Below are 21,364 nucleotides of genomic sequence, written 5' to 3' on the forward strand. Positions count from 1 at the left end.
GTATACGGTTTCTATCTCCACTGGCCAGAGGAACTTTAAAATGCTGTGCAAAGCTGAGACTTGGATTGCCCACTCTGATCAGTCAGGAGGACAAAAACAGGGTATTTAAGGTAATTGCCAAGAACCTGACCATTCCTGGCTGTGAGACTCACCCGTTTCCCTCACCCAGGCCAACAGTTCATTTTTTACTACAGCTCCATGAAGATGAGAAGAACCACAAATCTGTCAAAGGCAGAGCCACAGGCAGAGATTCCAAGGACACAAGTAAAGGCAGCTCAAAAAATGTCACCCAGCTCCAACTCACCAAAGAAGGTAAATCCAATTCCGTGGTTACTTTTTACAAGGTGATACAGAGAAGCATAAACAGGGCATGTCATGAAATCACATGGCTCTTCAGAGGCAGAATGGGAGTCAGAATGCTGACCTTTCTCAGCTATGGGAAGTGGGACATGTTAAAAAAAGAATAAATCAGGCACCAACCCATGGTGCTGATCTGCTGATCAAAGGCCGAGCCAAGGTGCCCCTAGATGTGCACAAGTGACCTGACCTCGTCACATCACCAAATGAGACTGGAGCAAAATCCTCCGTTCTCATTCTTATCTTGGTTCCTTTTCCAGGGGCCACACCTCACTCTGCCAACCAAAGCCAGACCCTGGACAAGAAAGCACCGAGCCCTGGGACCTCGAGTTCTGTTGGCGGCATGGCACTGCGGGTCTCCCAGCACTTCCCTGTATCTCGGGCCCCTGGTGTCAGTCCAGATTCTGGTCAAGCCCAGCCTCAGTCTCAACCCTGGAGGTCAGGCTCTGGAAAAAATGCTCAGAGAACTCCCCACTGACAGCTGGACTCACAGGAGCCCCATCCTGGGGCTGATAGCATCACAGATTGACACCCTCAAATTGTGGTTTTCCTTTCCTCATTCTCTCTCTCTCTCTCTCTCTCTCTCTCTCTCACACACACACACACACACACACACACACACACGTTCTCTCTGCTCTCATTTTTTGTGGAAACTGACTACGTGGTCTCAGGCCCTTGCTGGCTACCGAAAAGGGAGGACAGTGGCTTCATTTGCCCTTTAGGAGAGCTGGGTTCCCTCCCACTCGCCACCCTTCCCAGTCTCTTGGATCAGGCAGCTCTGGACCTTGAACTCAGAGTGGTTTCCCTTGACTCCATATTTTGGGGGCAGGGGAAGGCAGGGCCATGCCTTTTCACAGTGCCCATGTTGGGACCCAGGTTTTTGGCAGCTCCACCAACTGGGAGGCGGATGCAAGGGGCCCATGCCTCTGACCAGCACTTTACCCAAAGGAGGTGAGGCAGTTTAAATAAAAGATACAAGAAGCCTGTGAAAGTCAAGGTAAATGAACCAATGTCCAGCCACGGTGAGTGGGAGATGGCAACAGTCCAGAAGTCAGGCCGAGGGGAGCGGATACCTTTAGGCACCAAAAAAGTATTGGGGTCATCTAGCAGTAGGGGAGCTGACCCTCCCTGAGACCTTAATGCAGCTGCCCAGGCAATCTAACCAACCATCAGGACTGGAAGGCCCAAAGACGGCCACCAAGCTGCCACCTGGTCTTCAAAGTCATCCTGCCTGGGGACATGCCACCCCTGGGGAAGGGCCGGAGTCACCACTACCCCCTGCCCCCAGTACTGTCAGGTTTCTCAGGATCACCAATAAATGTAAACACCCACCACAAACACTACCTGTCCTCTTCTGTTGAAACATAATAATATATGAAGCAACAAATTATCCCCAAAACTGAACAACTTGAAACAATACATCTACTACATCGTACAGTGTCTTTGAGTCAGGAATCTGGGAGTGGCTTAGCTGGGCAGTTCTTGTTCTGGGCATTGTAGTCAAGATCTGAGGTGGGGCAGCTTGGGAGGCGCTTGGGTGGGGCTGTCATCTTGAATTGGGGAGAGGGCAGCGGCTCCTTGCTGAATATTTCCAGGAGAATTTGATTACTCCCAATGTGGACCTCTCCCTGGGGCTGCTGGGTGTCCTCCCAACACAGCCCGAAGGCAAGGAGGAAGCCACATACGTTTTAAGACCTAGTCTCAGGAGTTATACCATCCATCCATTCTATCACTTTCTTTTTTTTTTAAAACATTTTTGAGTGTGTTTTATTTTGTTTTTTTAAGATTGATTTTTTTTTAAAGATTTATTTATTTATTTATTTATTTATTTATTTATTTATTTATTTATACAAGCACTGGGTACAGTCAGAAGCGCGGGAGGGTGAGCGAATTCACCAGAGCCAGAGCGGTGAACAGAACAGGCAGACTGACGAAGAAATACACTGCTGAGGGGAGCAGCGGGCGGCAGGAGAGGTCTGTCATGCCATGTGGGACCCTCGCCGGCAGCCGGGGATTGAACCGGCGCTACAGAGGCTGCGGGCAGCTTCGCAGCCCAGTGCTCAACCACTGCGCCACCAGGGGAGGCCCTAAAGATTGATTGATTTATTTCTACAAGCACTGGGTACAGTCAGAAGCACGGGAGCATGAGAGAATTCACCAGAGCCAGAGCGGGGAGCAGAGCAGGCAGAAGGACCGAAGTACACTGCTGAGGGGAGCAGCGGGCGGCAGGAGAGGTCTGCGCGCCATGTGGGACCCTTCTCCCGTGGCTGGGGAACAGCCAGGGATCAAACCGGTGCTGCAGAGGCTGCGGGCAGCTTCGCAACCCAGAGCTCAATCGCTGCGCCACCAGGGGAGGTCCTATTCTATCACTTTCTATTCATTAGAACTGAGTCACTACATCAGAGTCACTATGTGGAGGGCAGGAAATTAGGCTTCATCTTTTGAAAGGAGGGGTATCAAAGAACTATTTGGACATAGTTTAATGGGAAATTTCCTAATTCAAATAGTTATAAGACTCGACCAAGAAAACTCTTAAAACTTTTTTGAGAATCTGGCAAAAGATTAGTTATTGGTGGCTCCCAGATCCTGTGCAGAGAATTTATTCTTCGATGCACCATTAGTTTGCAAAACGTGAAGACAGGCCCAAGTTCATAATTGGGGCAGATAAGGTGTGCAGAGCATATGGAAATCTCTATCATCTTACCCTGTCTAAACCCAACCTCCAAATTCTGTTGTGAAGATGCAGGTAAGACTAAGTGCCAAGCATTGTACTGAGTGCTCAATAAAATTGTGTGTGTGTGTGTGTGTACTAGCACAGGGATGGATACAATCAAACATTCTGGGGCTCAGGTTATGAACATAAATAGCAAAGGCATCGACTGAACAAAACTTGTATGCCATAATCCTAATGAACTTCGAGCTTCAGAAGCAACACCCAAAAGATAAGGGCAGTCTTTCTCAGATGCATTTCGGTCTTCAGTGTCTATGTAAAGAAGTGTTGCGTGCACATGTAGCTCACTGCCAAAGGCTGTCACAGGGCTTCTTTCCACATTTGAGAAGAGGGTTGAGTCTCCACTTCTACACGAGGTCTTCATTCATTACAGGACTGTGCAGTGCCGCCATCTTGTGGTGGTTTCTTGAAATCTCCTGTCCTGGAGCTCTCTCTAGTCCCCCAAATTTAAAGAGCACATTCAATTTCCACAGGTTCATTAACGTTGCCCTGAGTAAAACCTACTGGCTTAATTTACACCAAAATGACACAGTGCACCATGGGCAGAGCTAAATAAAAAAGGAATAGATGCTACAGTGTGTGATCCTTGCCACAGGCAAACAGTGTGAATCTGCTGAGAGAAAAGGCCCCACTGCAATTGGCTTTAAAGCCCGAGGCTGAAGCTCCTCCTCAGAACTGCTGCCCAGGGCGTCTTCTAATTTGGAACTCTTTGGGGAACCTGTCCTGCACATCACCTCCAAACTAATCTCCAATCAAACACTGCTTCATTGACAGAGTCTCATCAGATCCAAGCCACTCATCCATTTGCTTCCACTGAAGGCTTCTTATATTCTAGCTAGATCCTTCTGTCTTTTCTCCAGTTACTGACCAAGATGGACCTTACACCTCCAGCACGTCTTCTATTCTGGAAGTTGCTTCCACTCTTTCCACCCTCCATCTCTAAATGACCTACACATCCTTCTATGAATATCCAAAATCCCTCTACCAATGAAGCTGGTCCACATGGTCCTCAGGTCAGCCTCCCACACTAGGGCATTTCTGCATAGCATTATGTTCAGTCTCCCAGGAGTGTAACGTCTCTGAAGTCAGAGACCATGAGTTAGTATTGCCATTGTTTATTAGTCTCCCCGCTCTCTGCACAGCCTACTCCCCTCAGGGACATCCCTGCTCAAATATCACCTCTTCCTTGAGAGCCTCTATAAAACAGTGCAATATTCCTTAACAATCATCAACAGCTAAGGCACTATATATTTACCTGATTTTCTATCTGTCCCTAGGATGTAAACTCCATCATGGCAAATACCTGGTTTACTTAATATGGTATCCCCAGCACTTAGATACCTAGCATACAAGAGGCACACAAAAGCTTTTTTTTTAAGACTTATTTATTTATGCATACAAGAGCTGGGGCACAGGCCAAGGTGCGGGGGGTGAGAGGATTCACCAGAGACAGAGTGCGAAACAGAAAAGGCAGACTGGCTGAAATACACTATTGAGGGGAGCAGCAGGGGAGACAGGAGAGGTCTGCTGCGCCATGTGGGTAGCTTCTTGGCTAGGTTGGGGATAAAACTTGGGCTGCAGCAGCTACTGATTGCTTCATAATGCTGTGTTTAACCCCTTGCACCACCAGGGAGGCCCCAAGCTTTTTTTTTTTTTAGTGAATGGAATTGATTGATTTTATAGCTTCCTGAACAGCAAGCATTGACAACTGAATCCTCAACTGTAAAAGAAAATGTTGGATCATACAGTCTCTAAGTTGCCTTCCACTCAAAACTTAACCTCTGTTCTCAGTGACTCAAGAAAGAACAGTTGAACTGATATGCTTAATTTAGGTTCTGACATGAATATCTGTAGCTATGGTATCCTTTGTCTGCTCACTCCTCCAGTTACCCACTGATGCTCCAATCTTCATGTCTGTTAAGTATCTACAAATTAAAATTAGCCCCCTACACCTAATGCACATGCATGGTGCCAGCTGCCAAGGCCACACCAGCACTTACAGAATTGAGCTGAAGTTGGTAGAAGCTGTGAAGACACATCAGAACAATAAATCTGGGGTTAGTAGGCTCGACAGCTTGAGTCAGCCCAAAATTGTTTTGATCAATAGCATTTTGCCTCTTCCAAAACATAAATAATGTGCTTCCTAGTGCAAAATCAGATGTTACCAGGCAATGATGGGTGGCCGTGGGTTTTCAAAGAGAAAGAGAAAGAAATAATGCTTTAAAAGCAGCAATTGGAAGCAAGGAGGCAATTCATCAACTTTTATCATCGATGTAAACAAGGTGTGAGTCATAGAAGCAATCATAATAGAAACTAGAATAAATTTGGGATTGAATTATATTGCACATGAAAATTTGTAGCATATGGCTAAAGCAGTATTTACAGGAAATGCATGCTTAAGGAAAAAAAGTTTAATGAGCCAAAGAGCAATATTAAGAAGTAAAACAGAGAAAAGCAAAATAAGGTCAAATGAGTAAAAGGAAGGACATAATAAATACTCTCTTCAGTTGTACCTCATTTACTATTGAGTCATTGCATTTCTTTTAAATCTCAAAGTTTTTCACTCTACAAGTAGCACATCCGTTCATTTCTGCCCTGCTCCCCTGGCCATGGCACAGGTGACGCTGTGAGTCTAAAGATAAGGGCAGTGATCTTTTTCTATAGAGGGTCAGATAGTAAATATTTTGGACTTGTGGGCCATGTACAGCCTCTGTTGCATATTAATTTATTTACAACTCTTGAAAAATATGTGAAAAATCAGTCTTAGCTCTTGACCCCTGGGTCATTTTGCTGAACCCTGCACCAGAAGCCCCACACATGATCCAAAGCAAGTCAATACAGCACAAGAAAGCTGACACAAGCACTCATAAGGGAGATGTTAGAATAAAAGTCTCTCTAGTAATGATCCTGGATACCCCACCCCCACCCCCGTCTAAACATGGCAAGCAGATAATCCCAAAGACCATGCATGCTTCACTGGAGGGAATACAAGGGTGCCACATGGCATTACCCGGGGGGAGGGACAACCAGAGCTCAGAGGTTTTGAGCATCTGGCTGGCATTAGCACATCTCTGAGGTCAGAGTGCACAGGCCCAACGTGGTCACGTTACATCAGGGATTAATATGGTCCCAGCACACAGCACTGGAACCTGAGCCCAGGACCCAAGGACCTCCCCTGCAACTAGGCCCCTGAACCCCACTGCCATTTTGAACAAAGCTGAAGAAGAAAGGGAATCTGAAGACTGTTTACACCCAAAATTACCAAGATACTGTAATTGTATGGGGAATATAAAAATAACATTTAAATAAAAAATAAATAAATAATAAAAATAAAATAAAATAAAATAAAAAATTACCAAGATACCAATAATCTCAAGTTCATACACTGAACATCTTTGGCAGTTTCCAATAACATTTAATCAAGCTGACAATAAGCTGTTCACCTGCTGCCAATGGAAGTTAGAAAGTGGATGTAGAACGGTTTCACCAGGAAAAATGTAACTGTTTTCAGATCATCTGCCTACATGTATAAGTTAATGACTGAAGAGATAGTAATCAATCAGGTGAAGAGAGTATATATATAAATGGGTAGAGAGTATATATATAAATGGGTAGAGAGTATATATATAAATGGGTAGAGAGTATATATATAAATGGGTAGTATATATATAAATTTGGTAGAGTCTATGTAAAGTGACAGGAGAATTGGACTTAACTGAGAGCAGGTAATATGAACTGCTATTGTGCTGTCTATCAACAAAGGAGACAACAAGATGAAAGACCACTAGCATTGGTTGAATCCTTACTTTGTGCCAGGTACCACATAAGTGTCACCCCTGGCCTATTGTCCAGATGTCCAATAGATGTTTGTTGAAGGGATGAATGAATCTTCATTTTGCAGAAGCAATGAAAGTTCATGAAGGAAGGTTCGATGATTTGGACTTAAGGACACTCTATAAGTAGCAGAGCTGCAGTCCGAATCCAGGATCGCTAACTAATACATATTTATTGCTGCTTAACAAATCATCCCCAAATTAACTGAAAACCACAATATGTTCTTTCTCATGACTCTTTGGGTTTATGGGGCTCAACTAGGTGGTTCTTCCACTCATCTCATTTGAGGTGTTTCATGTAGTTACATCAAATGGTGTCAGGAGGTGACACCATAATAGGGTTGAAAACTAATCCTCCCCTCCTTGCCTAGCAGACAGGTTTGGGAGGCTTGAATAGCTAAGGGAATTGATAAGGTTACCTTGGGGCCAAGACTGAAAAACTGACCACCATGACCAGAAAAACCAGCCCAGCTCCAGGAATGCAGAAGCAGAGGACATGTTTCTGTATCAAAGGCCGGTGCAAGAGACCAGAAATCCCAGCAGATAATTGGTGCAAACTGGTGCCCCAAGTTAGAAAGTCTACGAAAGCCAAGTATAAAAGACAGCCTCAAATACTCCTTCAGGGCCTCCCTGGTGGCGCAGCGGTTGAGCGCTGGGTTGCGAAGCGGCAGCCTCTGCAGCGCTGGTTCGATCCCCGGCTACTCCCCGGCCACCAGAGGAGGGTCCCACATGGCACGCAGACCTCTCCTGCCGCCCACCGCTCCCCTTAGTAGTGTACTTCGGTCCTTCTGCCTGCTCTGCTCCCCCTCTGGCTCTAGTGAGTTCGCTCACCCTCCCACGCTTCTGACTGTACCCAGTGCTTGTATAAATAAATAAATAATTAATTAATTAAAAAAAATACTCCTTCAGGCGCAGACTTTTGTCTCACCTACTACTTCTCTTAGCAGGGTATTTCAATAAATCTGCCTTTTCTGTTCTCTACTATCTCTGGTAAAATCTTTCACCCATGCCCCTCTGGCCTCATCCCAATATTACATCCCAATATTACAGGGTGGAACACACAAAATGGCTTCATTGACTTGTTAACTTGTATGGAGGGACAGCTAGAAGGTTCGACTCAGTTGGGCTGCTGGGAAGGCAGGACCTACTCCTCTTCGTGAAGCCTCAGGGCCTCTCCCTTTTCATATGGACTCTCCATCAGAGTAGCAGAACTTAGAAGGCTACTCAAGGACCCCAAGAATGCAAAAGGCTGTGGGCCGGAACTGGCACAGAATCACTTCTGCAGCATTCCATTAGCTAAAATGAGTCTCAAGCCCAGTTCATGGTGGGTGGGGACTAAAGACTTACTATCAGGAAGCATGGACCATTGGTCACCTTTACAGACTAGCTACTGCAGGTGATCCTGAGACACCAAACCCTTACAATCTTCCCATTACTTCACATCATAATGAGCAACCAGATACATGACTGAATATTCTGCCTTAGGTGGGTAATCCTGGCAGTGGAGAAGTCAGTTTGGAAAAATGGAAAATCAAAATTTTTGGGAAAGATCACTTTGTTGGTGAAGATTTGAAGCTAGGCAGGAGCAATGAACCCAGAAAATAGCCCAGGAGGAAGGAAAGGACAGTCTCTAACACTGCAGAGATGCCCATTTCAGTCAGAATTATGAAGTATCAGGGGAGGTTATTTTAGTAAAAAGATGGAGGTACCGAAGCCAAGGGAATATTTTTAATGTTTAAACTATATCCCCATCTAATCATAAGTTTTTATCTCACCAGTTGAACATGTTCTTCAGCTGCTTCTATAAAGTAGCAAACTGCTTCTGCAGAGCTCCTTTATACCCAGAGGACTCAAGTGTATCCAAAGTATGACTCATCTGGAATCATCCATTTTAGCATTTTTAATGTTTATAATGTTTAAGAGAATTTCACATGCTGAATAGATGAATTTTGCAGTTCCATTTTAAAATGTGGAGTAACTGATTCAGACTCAGGAGAAGTGGGTTTTTGTCTTTGTTTTTTAAGATTTATTTATTTATGTGCAGAACTGGAGTGCAGGCCAGAGATGCAGGGGGTGAGAGTGACAGGGGCCAGAGAGGGGGTGAGACACTAAGCTAGTATAGCAGGAAATCTGCACACACATATTATTTACGGCCTGTCTGCTCTACATCAATTTTCCAGCCCATCTGGAGGAGTGTGGAGAGCCAGTGCGATCTGAAGACCAGCCTCAGCACACTGGGAGGAGCCTGAGGCCAGGTGTCCAGAAGGGCAAAAAGGAGCACCAGGGCCTGGACATCACAGTCTCCTGGCAGCAGTGAAGGCCTGCTCACTGCTGAACTAGACAGTTCAGCACCAGTGAGTTGGGTCCCCTGCCGGCCTGGGAGCTGACCCAGGTGGTGCAGCAGACCCCTCCTGTCTTACTGGCTGTTCCCCTCAGCAGTTTATTTCAGTCAATCCACCTGTTCTGTTCCCCACTATCTCTGGTGAATCCTCTCCCACACACCCCCACCTTTGGCCTGTACCCCAGTTATTGTATACATAAATAAATAAATCTTTTGGGTTTTTTTCCCCAAAAAAGGCAGCTGGAAATGAAATGTTAAGGCGGTTTCTTTAGGATGTTAACAGCCCGCCCCCTTCCAGATTGCCAGCTATTTGATTAAAGCGCACTTTAAAGATTCAACTCCTGTCTCTACTTTATTGTCATTTAGTGGTGACAGGTGGCCTGAACTCCCATCTTCTAGTTACAAGACGATTCACCAGAGACAGAGTGGGAAGCAGAACAGACAGATCTGCTGAAATATGCGGCTGAGGGGAGCGGCAGGGAAGACAGGAGAGGTCTGCTGCGCCATGTGGGTCAGCTCCCTAGCCTGGGTTGGAACCCAGGTGACAGGTGACCCAGCACTGAGACATAATTCCTAGGCCACCAGGGAGGCCAAGTTCACATAGCAGAATTCGACCACTTTAGTACGCAATATTGAGATTATGAGATTTTAAGGTTAAGTGTCACATACCAAGCTTTAAGAGCGAGCTCAGTACTTGATTTTGTCCAGTGACTAAGAATAAATATATGTGCTTATCTGGATTTTAGTTATAAAAATCTCCTTTAAATGAGTTTTTAAATTTTAGCAGGATAAGTACTACTTAAAAATACTCGTTTGGGGCTTAAAATTCTATGATGAATTTTAAGTTTCGAAAAGCTATTTCAAAACAGTCGCCAGGGCGCCCAAATGCCGCCCTCCCGCGCGGGGAGCGGCTCAGCGCCCCGGGAGCTAAGCGGGTGCCAGAACTTGGGGCCACTCACCAGGGCGCGCAACACGTGGCCCCGCAGGCGCGCGGCTGGGGCGGGCGGGCAGCAGCGGCCATGGGGGGTGGGCTCGCACTGCTTTTCCACTTGAGTGCCTGCCCCCCTCATTTTTAAAAAATAATACACAACTTAAAGGCTCGAGCCAGACCCGGGGGGTCCCGTTTCCGGGAGGGCCGGCCCCGCGCGCCCAGGCCCCGCTCGGGTCCGGGTGAGGGACGGGCGCGCCCCCGGGGCTCCCGGGAGGGCGGTGGCCGCGGGCGGCGGGGGCGGCGGAGGCCCCGGGGCGAAGGGCGGGGTGCGGGCCTGAGGCTGCGGAAAGCGGACGCGGCAGCAGTTTGAGATGGAGGCCGCGGCCCGCGCGGAACCCCCGGACGTCACCGGGCGCTGCCGCCCGGAACAGACATAAAGGAGGCAGGCGGCTCTGACTACCGTCCCGAAGGCGCCTTTCCAGACGACCCTCGGCCCGCAGGCCCCGCCGCGTCCCCGGCAGCCGCGCCCGCCCACGCCGCCGCAGGAGCCGGAAAAGGCCGGCGCGCGGCGCTCGCGCCACCCGCGCGCTCTCCGGGCGACACCACCCCGGTCGACCCCTCTCGAGGCCCGGAATGGTACCGTCCTCGGCCCCTGATTGGCTGGCGGCGCGGGGGCGTGGCCTCCGGAGCCCGGTTCCGCGCGCCAGAGCCCGCTCTCCGCAGTGCGAGTCGGGCTGGGAGCGGACGCCATGGTGAGTGCAGGTTGCGGGATGCGGAGCAGGCCAAGGCCGCGGTGGAGGCCGAGGCCGCGGTGGAGGCCCCGGCTGGGCCCTGCGCCCGGTCCGGGGCCCGCCCTGGGAGCGGGGTCAAGGGAACGCAGGGATCTCAATTACGCTCACGCCCCGGCTCCCGTTCCAGGTGCTGCTGCACGTGCTGTTCGAGCACGCGGTCGGCTACGCGCTGCTGGCGCTGAAGGAGGTGGAGGAGATCAGTCTGCTGCTGCCGCAGGTGGGTGGGATCGGTGGGCTCCCCCGGCCGCGCAGCAGCCCCTCGGACCGCGCGGGCCCCAGCATGCACCGCGCGCTCCCACGTGGCCGACCGCGCGTTGGGGGGGGGGTGCCCTGAACCCGAAAGCTCCAGAGCCCGGGGTCCTTCATCCGATTCGTAATTAGAATCGCCATCGGAGAGTTTGGAAATAAGCCTCCAGGATCTGCCCGTATTGATGAGTCTAGGACTCATCGTTGGTTCGTTTTTCAGTGGTTCGGTTGGTCAGGTGCGGCCAGGGCCGAGAACCACTGCTTTACTCCACCCTAGAGGCAAGAGGCAGGGAAGGAAACCGCTCATCCTCTTACTGTCCCCCAGGTGGAGGAGTGCGTGCTCAGCTTGGGCAAGTTCCACAACATCGTTCGTCTCGTGGCCTTTTGTCCTTTTGCCTCATCCCAGGTTGCCTTAGAAAATGCCAATGCTGTGTCTGAAGGTGAGCCTGCTACCCGCACATGTTTTAGGGGAGAGGAGAGATTTAGTTCCTGCTAGGAAGCTTGTGGGTAGCATTTGCCTTTATTCAGCTACTCTGTTTAAAGTCTGATATGTGTTGGGAGATACTTGATACATACAGAATAGAATGTAAAATAGTTTTCACAGAGTTCATGGTTGTGGGAGGCTAAATGTTACAAATGTACAATCCAGAGAGTAGGCTTTATTTCCTTGTAGTCAATGTAGTGATGTGATTCATAAGTGAAGGGGTGGGGGTTTATGCTAAACCAAATCAAATGTGTGTCTCTGCTACTCTGTTCCGTTGATTAGAAAGGGAAGTTTTGATACAGGCAAGCCAAGAGAAAGGTTTGCACCTAAAAAACAACTTACTGGCCGGAGACCTATTCCTCCCATGGTTGATGCAGGCTTTGCAGTGATGACTTGATTCTGTCAATCCCCTGAGTGCAGTCTCTGATGTCACCATGTCTCTGAGCAAAGCCTGGAGGGAGGGGTCTGGGCAGGCCATCCCATCATGCTGTGCAGGGCCATTTTTTACTTGTCACTTAGTAAGCAGTTGAGGGAACAGGGTATTTTTTAGGATTTAAGCATCCTTCAGCATGTTAATGGGACCTCTGTTCTTTGTCCTGAGGTGTTGTTCATGAGGACCTCCGTCTACTTCTGGAGACTCACCTGCCATCCAAAAAGAAAAAAGTACTCTTGGGGGTTGGGGACCCCAAGATTGGTGCTGCTATACAGGAGGAGTTAGGGTATAACTGCCAGACTGGTGGTGTCATAGCTGAGATCCTGCGAGGTGAGATCATCTGTTAACGTTCTTGACATCTTCCAGGGGTTTCTGGGAACTTTAGGTAGGGTGCTTCTGGGAAGCCATCTGGCTTGATTGGTGCCCTTGGGTGCAGGAGCTAGCTCAGCCTTCCCTGCTCACAGTCCTCCCTTTCTTCAGGAGTCCGACTGCACTTCCACAACCTGGTAAAGGGCCTGACTGATCTCTCTGCTTGTAAAGCTCAACTGGGCCTGGGACACAGCTATTCTCGTGCCAAAGTGAAGTTTAATGTGAACCGAGTAGATAATATGATCATCCAATCTATTAGCCTTCTGGACCAGCTAGACAAGGACATCAATACCTTCTCTATGCGTGTCAGGTAAGGTTCAGGGATGAGTCCTCAGGGCAGGCTCTTTGACCTGTGGTTTAGCAAATTTTGAATCCTGAGCTCAGGAGTGGCTCCTTTGGGTAGAGCCATGTGGGGCGGGACTAGGCCTCCTGGTGCTTACCACAGGCTGTGTTTTTTACACTGACTGTATAGATAGAGGAGGTAAAGTAATCCCACCCCATATACACCCCAGTTCAGGCCCCTTGCCTGGTCTGTATTGTGAATGGGGGAACATGTAGTTGTGGGGAGGTTGAAAATCTACTTGTTCCCATTTTCTATGGGCAACGTGTGGAGGTGTTGAGCACTGCGGCTGTAGTTGCATTTGAACCAAGACAGTTGTACCAGGAGGTGATCATGGTTCTTTACAGGGAGTGGTATGGATACCACTTTCCTGAGCTCGTGAAGATCATCAACGACAATGCTACATATTGCCGCCTTGCTCAATTCATTGGAAACCGAAGAGAACTGAATGAAGAAAAGTTGGAGAAGCTGGAGGAGCTGACAATGGATGGGGCCAAGGCTAAGGCTATTCTGGATGCCTCACGGTCCTCCATGGGTGAGTACAGAACTTAGCGGCCAAAATAAGTCATGCAGCTCTGGATACCTGGCTCTCCTTTGTTCACATTTCGTATTTTCTAGGCATGGACATATCCGCCATCGACTTGATAAACATCGAGAGCTTCTCCAGTAGAGTGGTATCTTTGTCAGAATATCGCCAGAGCCTGCATACTTACCTACGATCCAAGATGAGCCAAGTAGCCCCCAGTCTGTCGGCCCTAATTGGGGAAGCGGTGCGTCATGGGGACTAAGGAGTGTTCCCTTTCTGTACTGTTATTTCCTCGCCCAGCATGTCTCCTCTTTGGGTTTGGTGGGGAAGAGATGAAGCAGGGTCCTGTGAGTTGGTAGTGTCCACTTCTCTGATTTGTTCCTTGAATCCCTCTCCAGGTAGGTGCGCGTCTCATTGCTCATGCTGGCAGTCTCACCAACCTCGCCAAGTATCCAGCATCCACAGTGCAGATCCTTGGGGCTGAAAAGGCCCTGTTCAGGTACCAGGGAGGGCACCTGCCCATTCAGGTGCCACTTCTGGTGCCCACTGCTTGTTTGGGGATCACAGTGATGGCTGACCAGGGCTCCCTGACCTATACAGGCCTCTGCTATGGGGTGATGGCCAGTCCTGGTGTCTGAGTGGTTCCCAGGGCCCAGCAAAGGGACCAAGTTTCCAGGTCAGCGACATTGGATGCCTTCCCTCTGCCTCTGGGTGCTGTGGGTTGGCATGAGGTGGGGTAGACACCCTGCCTGGCCTGATAACTGACTTGAGACTGGGAGGGAAAGGAGCTGCCTAGGCTATTGGGTCGAAATTTCTAATCTCAAACTCTGCACTGAATATTCTTCTCCCAGAGCTCTGAAGACAAGGGGTAACACCCCAAAATACGGACTCATTTTCCACTCTACTTTCATTGGTCGAGCAGCTGCTAAGAACAAAGGGCGCATCTCCCGATATCTGGCAAACAAATGCAGTATTGCCTCCCGAATCGATTGCTTCTCTGGTATGGGTGGGCGTGTTGGCACTTGAGAAGGGGCTGTGAGAGTGGGGAGGTGGAGTACCTTGGCTTCTACAATGATGTCAGTATTTTTCGTCAACAGCAGTTCACCTAGTGAGTGTTGATATGTTGGGTCTGAGTGAAGCTGAGGGTAGAGGGATTCTGGTTGTGGGGAGTGGTTAGTTTGTCCTTTAGGGCCTGCTGACAGGCTTTGTCTATCCCTACACACACATCCAGAGGTACCCACGAGTGTATTTGGGGAGAAGCTTCGAGAGCAAGTTGAGGAGCGACTATCCTTCTATGAGACTGGAGAGATTCCACGCAAGAATCTAGATGTCATGAAGGAGGCAATGGTTCAGGTCAGTTTGGGCTTTGCTGGATGGGAGGGCAAAGCAGGTAGCTGCTTGTTGGACATGATGAACTATCTTAGCCTGACTTTGTGGCGTGGAGGCAAAAAAACTGATTTAATGAGCCTGATCCAATAAAGCCAGAAAGGAAGTCTGGAGAGCCAGATGTCTTCAGAGCCTTTTCAGTACTTTTCTTTGGCCAGGCAGAGGAAGCGGCTGCTGAGATTACTAGGAAGCTGGAGAAACAAGAGAAGAAACGCTTGAAGAAGGAAAAGAAACGGCTGGCTGCGATGGCCCTCGCATCCCCAGAAAACAGCAGTAGCACACCAGAGGAGTGGGAGGTCAGTAGGCAGGTTGGCCCTGGGTGAAGGGCCTAGGCTGTGGGATTCTCAGCAGGACAAAAGGATGTGCTGCATCCAGCCGTCATGTCCTATCCAGGCTTCTGGAGTGAATTGAGGATGTGCAACATCTTAAACCACCTCTTGATTCTGTAGGAAGGAGGTAGGAGCTGAGAGAACTTGCTCAAGAGCCCAGAGAGCTGGTTGTAGCACAACCCTTTTTCCCCGGGCAAGTGTGTTCTGTCCTCGGCTGCTTCCCAAGAGTCCTCAACTGGGGGTAGTATAAATCCCCACTCTACTTGTTCATGTGTCCAGATGTGGTAGCTCTTCACAGTGGGGATGGGGCGATGTGCTAGGCCAGAATCCTCTTCCCTGTACTTTTCACAGTGTTTGACTTGTCATATAGTGGATTTGGCATGGTGACCAGCCACACCAAATTGTGGCCGGCCTGGTGGGCTTCTTGGGTTAATGAGCTTAGATGAACTTACATGTTCTACCCATTAGGTGGGAGTCACGTGTGGGATGGATTTCCAGAGTTACAGCCATAAGCATCACAGATTTTTCCCAACTACTGGGTCATTTTAGACAGCATTTCCGCCAGCCTTTCTGCCCTGGCAACTTAAGTTGCTAGAGTCTGAGGGAGGAGGGGAGGACTCATACAGTGGGTGATGCTGCTCTTGTGCCCTTTCTCCCTCTAGGAGACAAATGAAAGACCCAAAAAGAAGAAAAAGCAAAAACTCCAGGAGACTCCTCAGGAGAATGGAATGGAAGACACATCTGTCTCCTCCAAACCCAAGAAAAAGAAAAATTTTTCCAAGGAGGAGCTAGTTAGTAGTGATGTTGAAGAGACAGCTGGCAGTGCAAATCTTCCCAAGAGGAAGAAATCTTGCTCCAAAGAGGAACCTGTTAGTGACCAGGAAGAGGCAGAAAACAGGGTTGTCTCCAAGAAGAAGAGGAAATTCTCTTCCAAGGAGGAGCCACTCAGCAGTGGACCTGAAGAGGCCACTAGCAGCAAGAGCAATAGCTCCAAGAAAAAGAAAAAGTTGTCAAAAGTATCCCAGGAAGATTAACTGGGACATTCTCCCCTTATGGGGTGTAGCCCATGGTGACGTTTCCCACCCTATCCCCCCTATACCCCAATAAAAACCAAAAACTTGACCAAAAGAGCTGATAGACATGTTTTATTTGCCACCTTAACACAGGTGTGGGTGGGACCTAAGGGAGGGCCACAGACTGAATGACGGCCTCAGTGAAGTCGTTGCAGGTGGCATAGCCACCCATGTCAGAAGTTCGAACCTGTAGGGGAGAATTGTCATCATCCCTGTGGCCTAGGCCCCTTCCCTAATGCCCACCCCAGCCACCAACAGTCCCCTAAGGAAGCCAGCCCCAGGACAACCTAGGCTCTGCCCAGGTGAGATTGTGGTTTAGGTTTAAGGGCTCTTCTCTGGATGGTCCACTGTACTGAAGGGATGTGTAGGTAGTATGGTCCTTGTGAGGTTGGAAGGGGTAAAGGGCTCTAGCCCCCATGGGGGTGCAGATGGCCGATGACGGACTTGATGAAGTCGGTTGTGGTGCTGTAGCCGCCCATGTCTCGAGTCCGAACCTACAGCGGCCACCGGCAACAGTGGTGGGGAAGAAAAGAGAGCCCATGAAGGGAGGCAGGACAGCAATAATGGAGGCAATGGAATCCAGGACAGCTGGTGAGACCAGAAAGAAGAGACAGCAGAGATGCAAGGAGGTGGCCAGGTTGGGAAGACAGACATCCACTCCTGTTACTGAGCCACAGCCACTGTCCAAGCTACGCTGCAGCCTGGGCAGGATGGCAGACAGCACGAAGTGATCTGAGACAGGATGAAGAGGACTTTGAGGAAGTAAGAGCCAGATGGGATGAAGTAGATGGGGGAGAGGAGTACATATGGGAATGGCTTCCAGGTGGGGAAAAGGTGATACCAATGCCTCAGCCTGCTATCTCCCTCTGCTCCACTCCCCAGTACTGCTCCCTATCCCCCCACACAGAGAATTGCAATTTCTTCAATAAGACCACCCAAAAAAGGGCCAAAGAATGGAGCAGGAAAGGGAAGAGCAGATGGGAAGTAAAATGCAAAGGCGATGAAGGGGAGGAACAGCCAAGAGGAAGATGAACAGCCCAGAAAGCCAAGGGACAATCAACGAGCAGATGGGTGAGGACCTGGATGGAAGGAGGCCCCAACTCAGGTTCTCAGAGAGTTCCAAGGCCCTGAATCCAGAGCCTTTCCAAACTCACCTTGCCAACTTTGATCACCTTCTTCACAGCATCTGCAATCATGTTGGAGTGATACTCGAGACTGTGAACGTGAACAGAAGAAACTAAGATTCCCCCACACCTTCTCACTCCTCCATCTTGTGCTTTCCCCTCTAGTGTCTGACCTCCTCCCCAGCCATGACCTACTTGAGATGCCGCAGCATGTTGGAAGCTGACAGCAGCATGGCTGTGGGGTTGGCAATATTCCTGCCCACCGCCTGGGCAAATGGGTGTCGGGCGCCCTGTGAAAAGAAGAGGCAAGCCAGAGTCACTGAGAGCAGACATTATGCAGGACAGAGCATTATGGGAGGGAAGGCAGGTCAGAGTCACTGAGAAAAGGTGGGGAAACAGAAACAGGCCAAGGTCACAAAGGAAGATTTGGGGGAACTCTCAGGGGAGCGCTGAGGTCAGAAGGGCACACAGAGAAGGCTGAGGGAGGTGATGGCGTCACTCACCGTCTCAAAGACTGCATACTCTGCGCTGTAGCTCTCACCAGGGACCACACCAGCTCCCCCAACCAGGCCAGCAGCAAGATTGTCAATAATATTCCCATACAAATTGGGCATCACAAGAACATCAAACTGGTAAGGATTCTGCACCAGCTAGGGGCAAGAAGCAGACATGAGACATGAACTCGACTCCCCACCCTCCCTGTGCACCATGAGAGTGCAGACATGAGGGCCTCACCTGCATGCAGCAGTTGTCTATGATCATTGTCTCAAACTTAATTTTGGGGTACAGTTCAGCAACTTCCTCACAGCACTGCAGGAACAGCCCATCCCCAAGTTTCCTGTCCAAGGACCAAAGGGAACAGATTCAGTAAACAGTAGAAACAGGCTACCTTCCCAGGAGCCTACCACATGAAAAGCCAAGTCCCTCACATGATGTTGGCCTTGTGGACAGCTGTGACTTTGCCCCGCCCCTTCTTAGTGGCATAGTCAAAAGCAAACTTTGCAATCCGCTGAGATTTGGTTCGAGTGACGATCTTCAAGCACTCAATCACGCCCCTTGCACTCTGGGAAGAATAAAGCAGCAGCCCGGTAACATTGGAAAAGAAGGGAAGAAACTAAGCCTCGTACCTACATCCACCCCTGCCGTTCCCAGTTTCTGGGGCCTTACCTCGTGTTCCAGAGAGCTATATTCGCCTTCCGTCTGCTCCCGAATGATCACCAGATCCAGATTGTTGTGTCGAGTCATGTACCCAGGAAGCGACTTCACATGGACCACATTAGCAAACAAGTCCAACTTACGCCTGGGGGTGGGGTAAGAGCCATCAGCATTGTGCCTGGTGCCCCAACACCCCTCTCACCCATAACCCCCACCACCTACCTCAGTCTCATATCATAGGAGGCTAGTTCCCCCTTATACTCCATCGGGGTGTGAATCTTTCCTGCAGAAACAAAGTGGGGGTGGGGGAAGTGAGATGACAGGTTCCCATTGCATCATGGACATAATGCAACCCAGACTCCCAGCTCCCACTCCCAAATCAGTGACCTCTAAATGCCTGGAGAGAGGGGCAGGCCAGAAATACTGAGAAAAGACAGTCTGCAGCAGTTGAGATCAGGAGCAAAGAAGAATAATGTCAAAACCAGAAATATTTGCCTATTGCTTTATTTCTAGTCACTATATTTATACTAAAACTTTAAATAACCTAAAAAGACAAAGATTATGTCATATTATCAAAAAGCCTGGGTTTAAAAGGTTGATTAATGGTGCCAGAGAATCTATAACCTTTCTTGATGTTTCGGTTTTGCATTTTTTCCAACCTACACTTACTGAATATCAACCAAAAAATAAAACCCCACCCTCAAGAGACAAACAATGCATTGGAGAAGACAAACAATAAGAAAGACAAGATACATACCATGAGAATGATATTAATGATGTGCACAGGAACAGAGACAAGAAATTCCCTCTGCCACTATCAGAAAGTGTTACAGAATAACTGGTACTTCAGCCAGATCTTAGATTAAGTAAGTGTAGTAAATTGAGTAGTAACCCCCAAAATATGCTCATGCCCTAGTCTCCTTAATATGTAAATATTAGGAAAATAATGATTGCAGATATAATTTAAAGATCTTGAGGGCCTTCCTGGTGGCGCAAGGGGTTAAGACGCAACCTATGAAGCTGACCGCAGCCACTGCAGCAAGAGTTCGATCCCAGCCAGCCAGGGAGAAACCCACATGGCGCAACAGACCTCTACTGGCTTGCCCACTGCTCCCCTCAGCAATGTATTTCAGGAGATCTGCCTGTCCTGTTTCCCACTCTGTCTTTGGTGAATTGTCTCACTCCCCAAACCTCTGACCTGTACCCCAGTTCTTGTATGCATAAATAAATAAATCTTTAAAAAATAATAAAATAAAGATCTTGAAAGGAAACATCCTGGATTAGGGTGAGATCTAAATCCAATGATAATTCTGTGGAAAAGGAAACTAAGAAAAGCATAATTAAGGTAATATATTTGGGGACTAAGAGTGTCATGTGACCACAAGTGTTGTGGAAACAAAGGCAGAAAAACTGAGGGTATGCTTATAATGGGTTTACTTTTCTGTGCTAAGCCTGAGAGTGACAAAATAATACTGGTCCTTCCAAGACAGGACGTGTGACAGATGGCCTGCAGGGGCAGGGTCCCTTGTGGCGCAAGGAGTTAAAGATACAGCCACTGCAGCACAAGTTTGATCCGGCCAGGGAGCTATCCACATGGCGCAGCATGTGGACTCGCTGCGCTGCTCCCCTCAGCAGTATATTTCAATCAATCTGCCTGTTCTGTTCCCTACTGTCTCTGGTGAATCCTTTCACCCCCTACACCTCTCACCTGTATTCCAGTTCTTGTATGTATAAATAAATCTTTAAAAAAAAAGGAGAAAAAGTAGAAGAGATGACCAAAGAGACAGCTAGAAGAGGCATTCTAGAAACACAAGACTTGATGACCTACAATGAGCCCCATGACTCAACTCCTGGGTCCCCAAAGAGGCAGAGGAAAAAAATGGCCACTCTAGGGAGTTAATATATCAGTATGTAGACAGGGAATCTTAAACATTTGCTCATTTGATTCCAAATGACACATGGATGGGTGGTAACAGACTAAACATACCAATGATGGCCACCTTGTTCTCCTTCATAGAATTCAACACCTGCTCCAGCTTCTCCTCAGATGCCATATTCTGCACCTCGCTCAGGTGATATTCCTGAAACTCCACTGGGACAGAAGCAGCCTTCGGGGACCGGGTCCAAAAGTCAGAGGGTCAGGACCAAGTAAGATACTTCTAACTCACCCCATGGTCCCTGCTGGCTTATTTCCCCCAGCCCACTCACTTTGAACACTTCCTTGACAGCGTGCATCAGTTCAGGTCCCACGCCGTCTCCTGGCAGCATGGTCACAGGAAAGGCGCCCTCCACCTTCATGTCCTCTGCCTGCGAGAGGGCCCCGTAGAGCTACCGCTGAAGCGGGAGCTGGGGTGGGAGGGGAGGGGGGCGGGAAGGAGATGCTAGGGGAGCTAAGGACAGAGACTTGGCCCAGAACGAATTTGCACTTACCTGGGTCCGCGAGGTGGCGTGCGCCACGGTGGAGGTGCACAGACTCCTCCATGGCCCCGGGTTCGGGGCGGCGAACAGGGCCTGCAACAGTGAGACACAAGCCTGTGAGGTCGGGCCTGAGACCTCCCAAACCCTGAATACTACAGTGAACCTGGTTCAAACCCGCCGCTCCCGCGCCCGCGCCCTCCCCCGCCCGGCCTGCCCCCGGCCTCACTCGGGTCAGCCAGCGGACACCGCAGAGGGCAGCCATCTTCTCACCAAGAAGTCGCGGCGGAAGTGACGTCAAGCGGGCGCGGCCAGGCACCTTGACTTCCTGTAGGTCTCTGGGGACTCTGCCGCGTTCTTTTCTATTTCCAACCTATATACCGACTGCTCCTTACTTCGTGTATGCTCTTCTGTCCTCTCACTCCTTCCCCTGGGCGTTAACGTAACACTATTGCTTTATTTCTGTTACTTTGTAGCACTCACCATATTTACGTTGAAAC

The 21,364-nt window shown here is 49.1% G+C and overlaps 3 protein-coding genes and 5 non-coding genes across 10 annotated transcripts in view; 7 read left to right on the forward strand and 1 right to left on the reverse strand.

The window, feature by feature from the left end:
• TMC2 (transmembrane channel like 2) overlaps positions 1-835 on the forward strand; it is a 40,473-nt gene extending 39,638 nt beyond the window's left edge. The window contains exons 19-20 of the mRNA XM_037521307.1: positions 195-312; positions 618-835. Coding sequence (XP_037377204.1) covers positions 195-312; positions 618-835 — 336 coding nt within the window. The remainder of the gene's footprint in view (positions 1-194; positions 313-617) is intronic.
• A 9,982-nt stretch (positions 836-10,817) lies between these two features.
• Positions 10,818-16,211, forward strand: NOP56 (NOP56 ribonucleoprotein). The gene is made up of 12 exons (XM_037497965.1): positions 10,818-10,945; positions 11,112-11,201; positions 11,556-11,670; positions 12,316-12,477; positions 12,628-12,826; positions 13,204-13,391; positions 13,475-13,626; positions 13,781-13,881; positions 14,234-14,382; positions 14,614-14,735; positions 14,927-15,064; positions 15,760-16,211. The coding sequence occupies exons 1-12, from the start codon at positions 10,943-10,945 to the stop codon at positions 16,129-16,131; spliced, it is 1,791 nt and encodes a 596-aa protein (XP_037353862.1). The 5' UTR covers positions 10,818-10,942; the 3' UTR covers positions 16,132-16,211.
• LOC119237774 (small nucleolar RNA SNORD110) lies at positions 12,095-12,162 on the forward strand. The gene has a single exon (XR_005123419.1). It is a non-coding gene; the product is annotated as a small nucleolar RNA SNORD110 (small nucleolar RNA).
• LOC119237764 (small nucleolar RNA SNORA51) lies at positions 12,940-13,072 on the forward strand. Its single transcript, XR_005123409.1, has one exon. It is a non-coding gene; the product is annotated as a small nucleolar RNA SNORA51 (small nucleolar RNA).
• Positions 13,942-14,026, forward strand: LOC119237773 (small nucleolar RNA SNORD86). Its single transcript, XR_005123418.1, has one exon. It is a non-coding gene; the product is annotated as a small nucleolar RNA SNORD86 (small nucleolar RNA).
• Positions 14,449-14,519, forward strand: LOC119237757 (small nucleolar RNA SNORD56). The gene has a single exon (XR_005123402.1). It is a non-coding gene; the product is annotated as a small nucleolar RNA SNORD56 (small nucleolar RNA).
• LOC119237756 (small nucleolar RNA SNORD57) lies at positions 14,785-14,856 on the forward strand. The gene has a single exon (XR_005123401.1). It is a non-coding gene; the product is annotated as a small nucleolar RNA SNORD57 (small nucleolar RNA).
• Positions 16,212-16,236: 25 nt separating the features above from the next.
• IDH3B (isocitrate dehydrogenase (NAD(+)) 3 non-catalytic subunit beta) lies at positions 16,237-21,161 on the reverse strand. Of its 3 annotated transcripts, XR_005122703.2 has the most exons (13): positions 21,094-21,161; positions 20,880-20,960; positions 20,658-20,756; positions 20,437-20,557; positions 18,672-18,732; positions 18,462-18,594; positions 18,224-18,357; positions 18,030-18,132; positions 17,798-17,944; positions 17,490-17,584; positions 17,325-17,385; positions 16,458-16,664; positions 16,237-16,357 (listed from the first exon to the last, which is right to left on the reverse strand). XR_005122703.2 is itself a non-coding variant. In XM_037497986.2 (12 exons), the coding sequence occupies exons 1-12, from the start codon at positions 21,127-21,129 to the stop codon at positions 16,277-16,279; spliced, it is 1,152 nt and encodes a 383-aa protein (XP_037353883.1). In that variant the 5' UTR covers positions 21,130-21,161; the 3' UTR covers positions 16,237-16,276. The 3 variants fall into 3 exon arrangements, 2 of the variants coding, with proteins under 2 accessions (XP_037353883.1, XP_037353872.1); XM_037497986.2 differs by lacking the exon at positions 16,458-16,664; XM_037497975.2 differs by having other exon boundaries at positions 16,237-16,664.
• Positions 21,162-21,364: the final 203 nt, after the last annotated feature.

The sequence above is a fragment of the Talpa occidentalis genome, unplaced genomic scaffold (genome assembly GCF_014898055.3).
Source record: "Talpa occidentalis isolate TD23 unplaced genomic scaffold, MPIMG_talOcc4v2.1 talOcc4.10, whole genome shotgun sequence".
Classification (NCBI taxonomy): domain Eukaryota; kingdom Metazoa; phylum Chordata; class Mammalia; order Eulipotyphla; family Talpidae; genus Talpa; species Talpa occidentalis.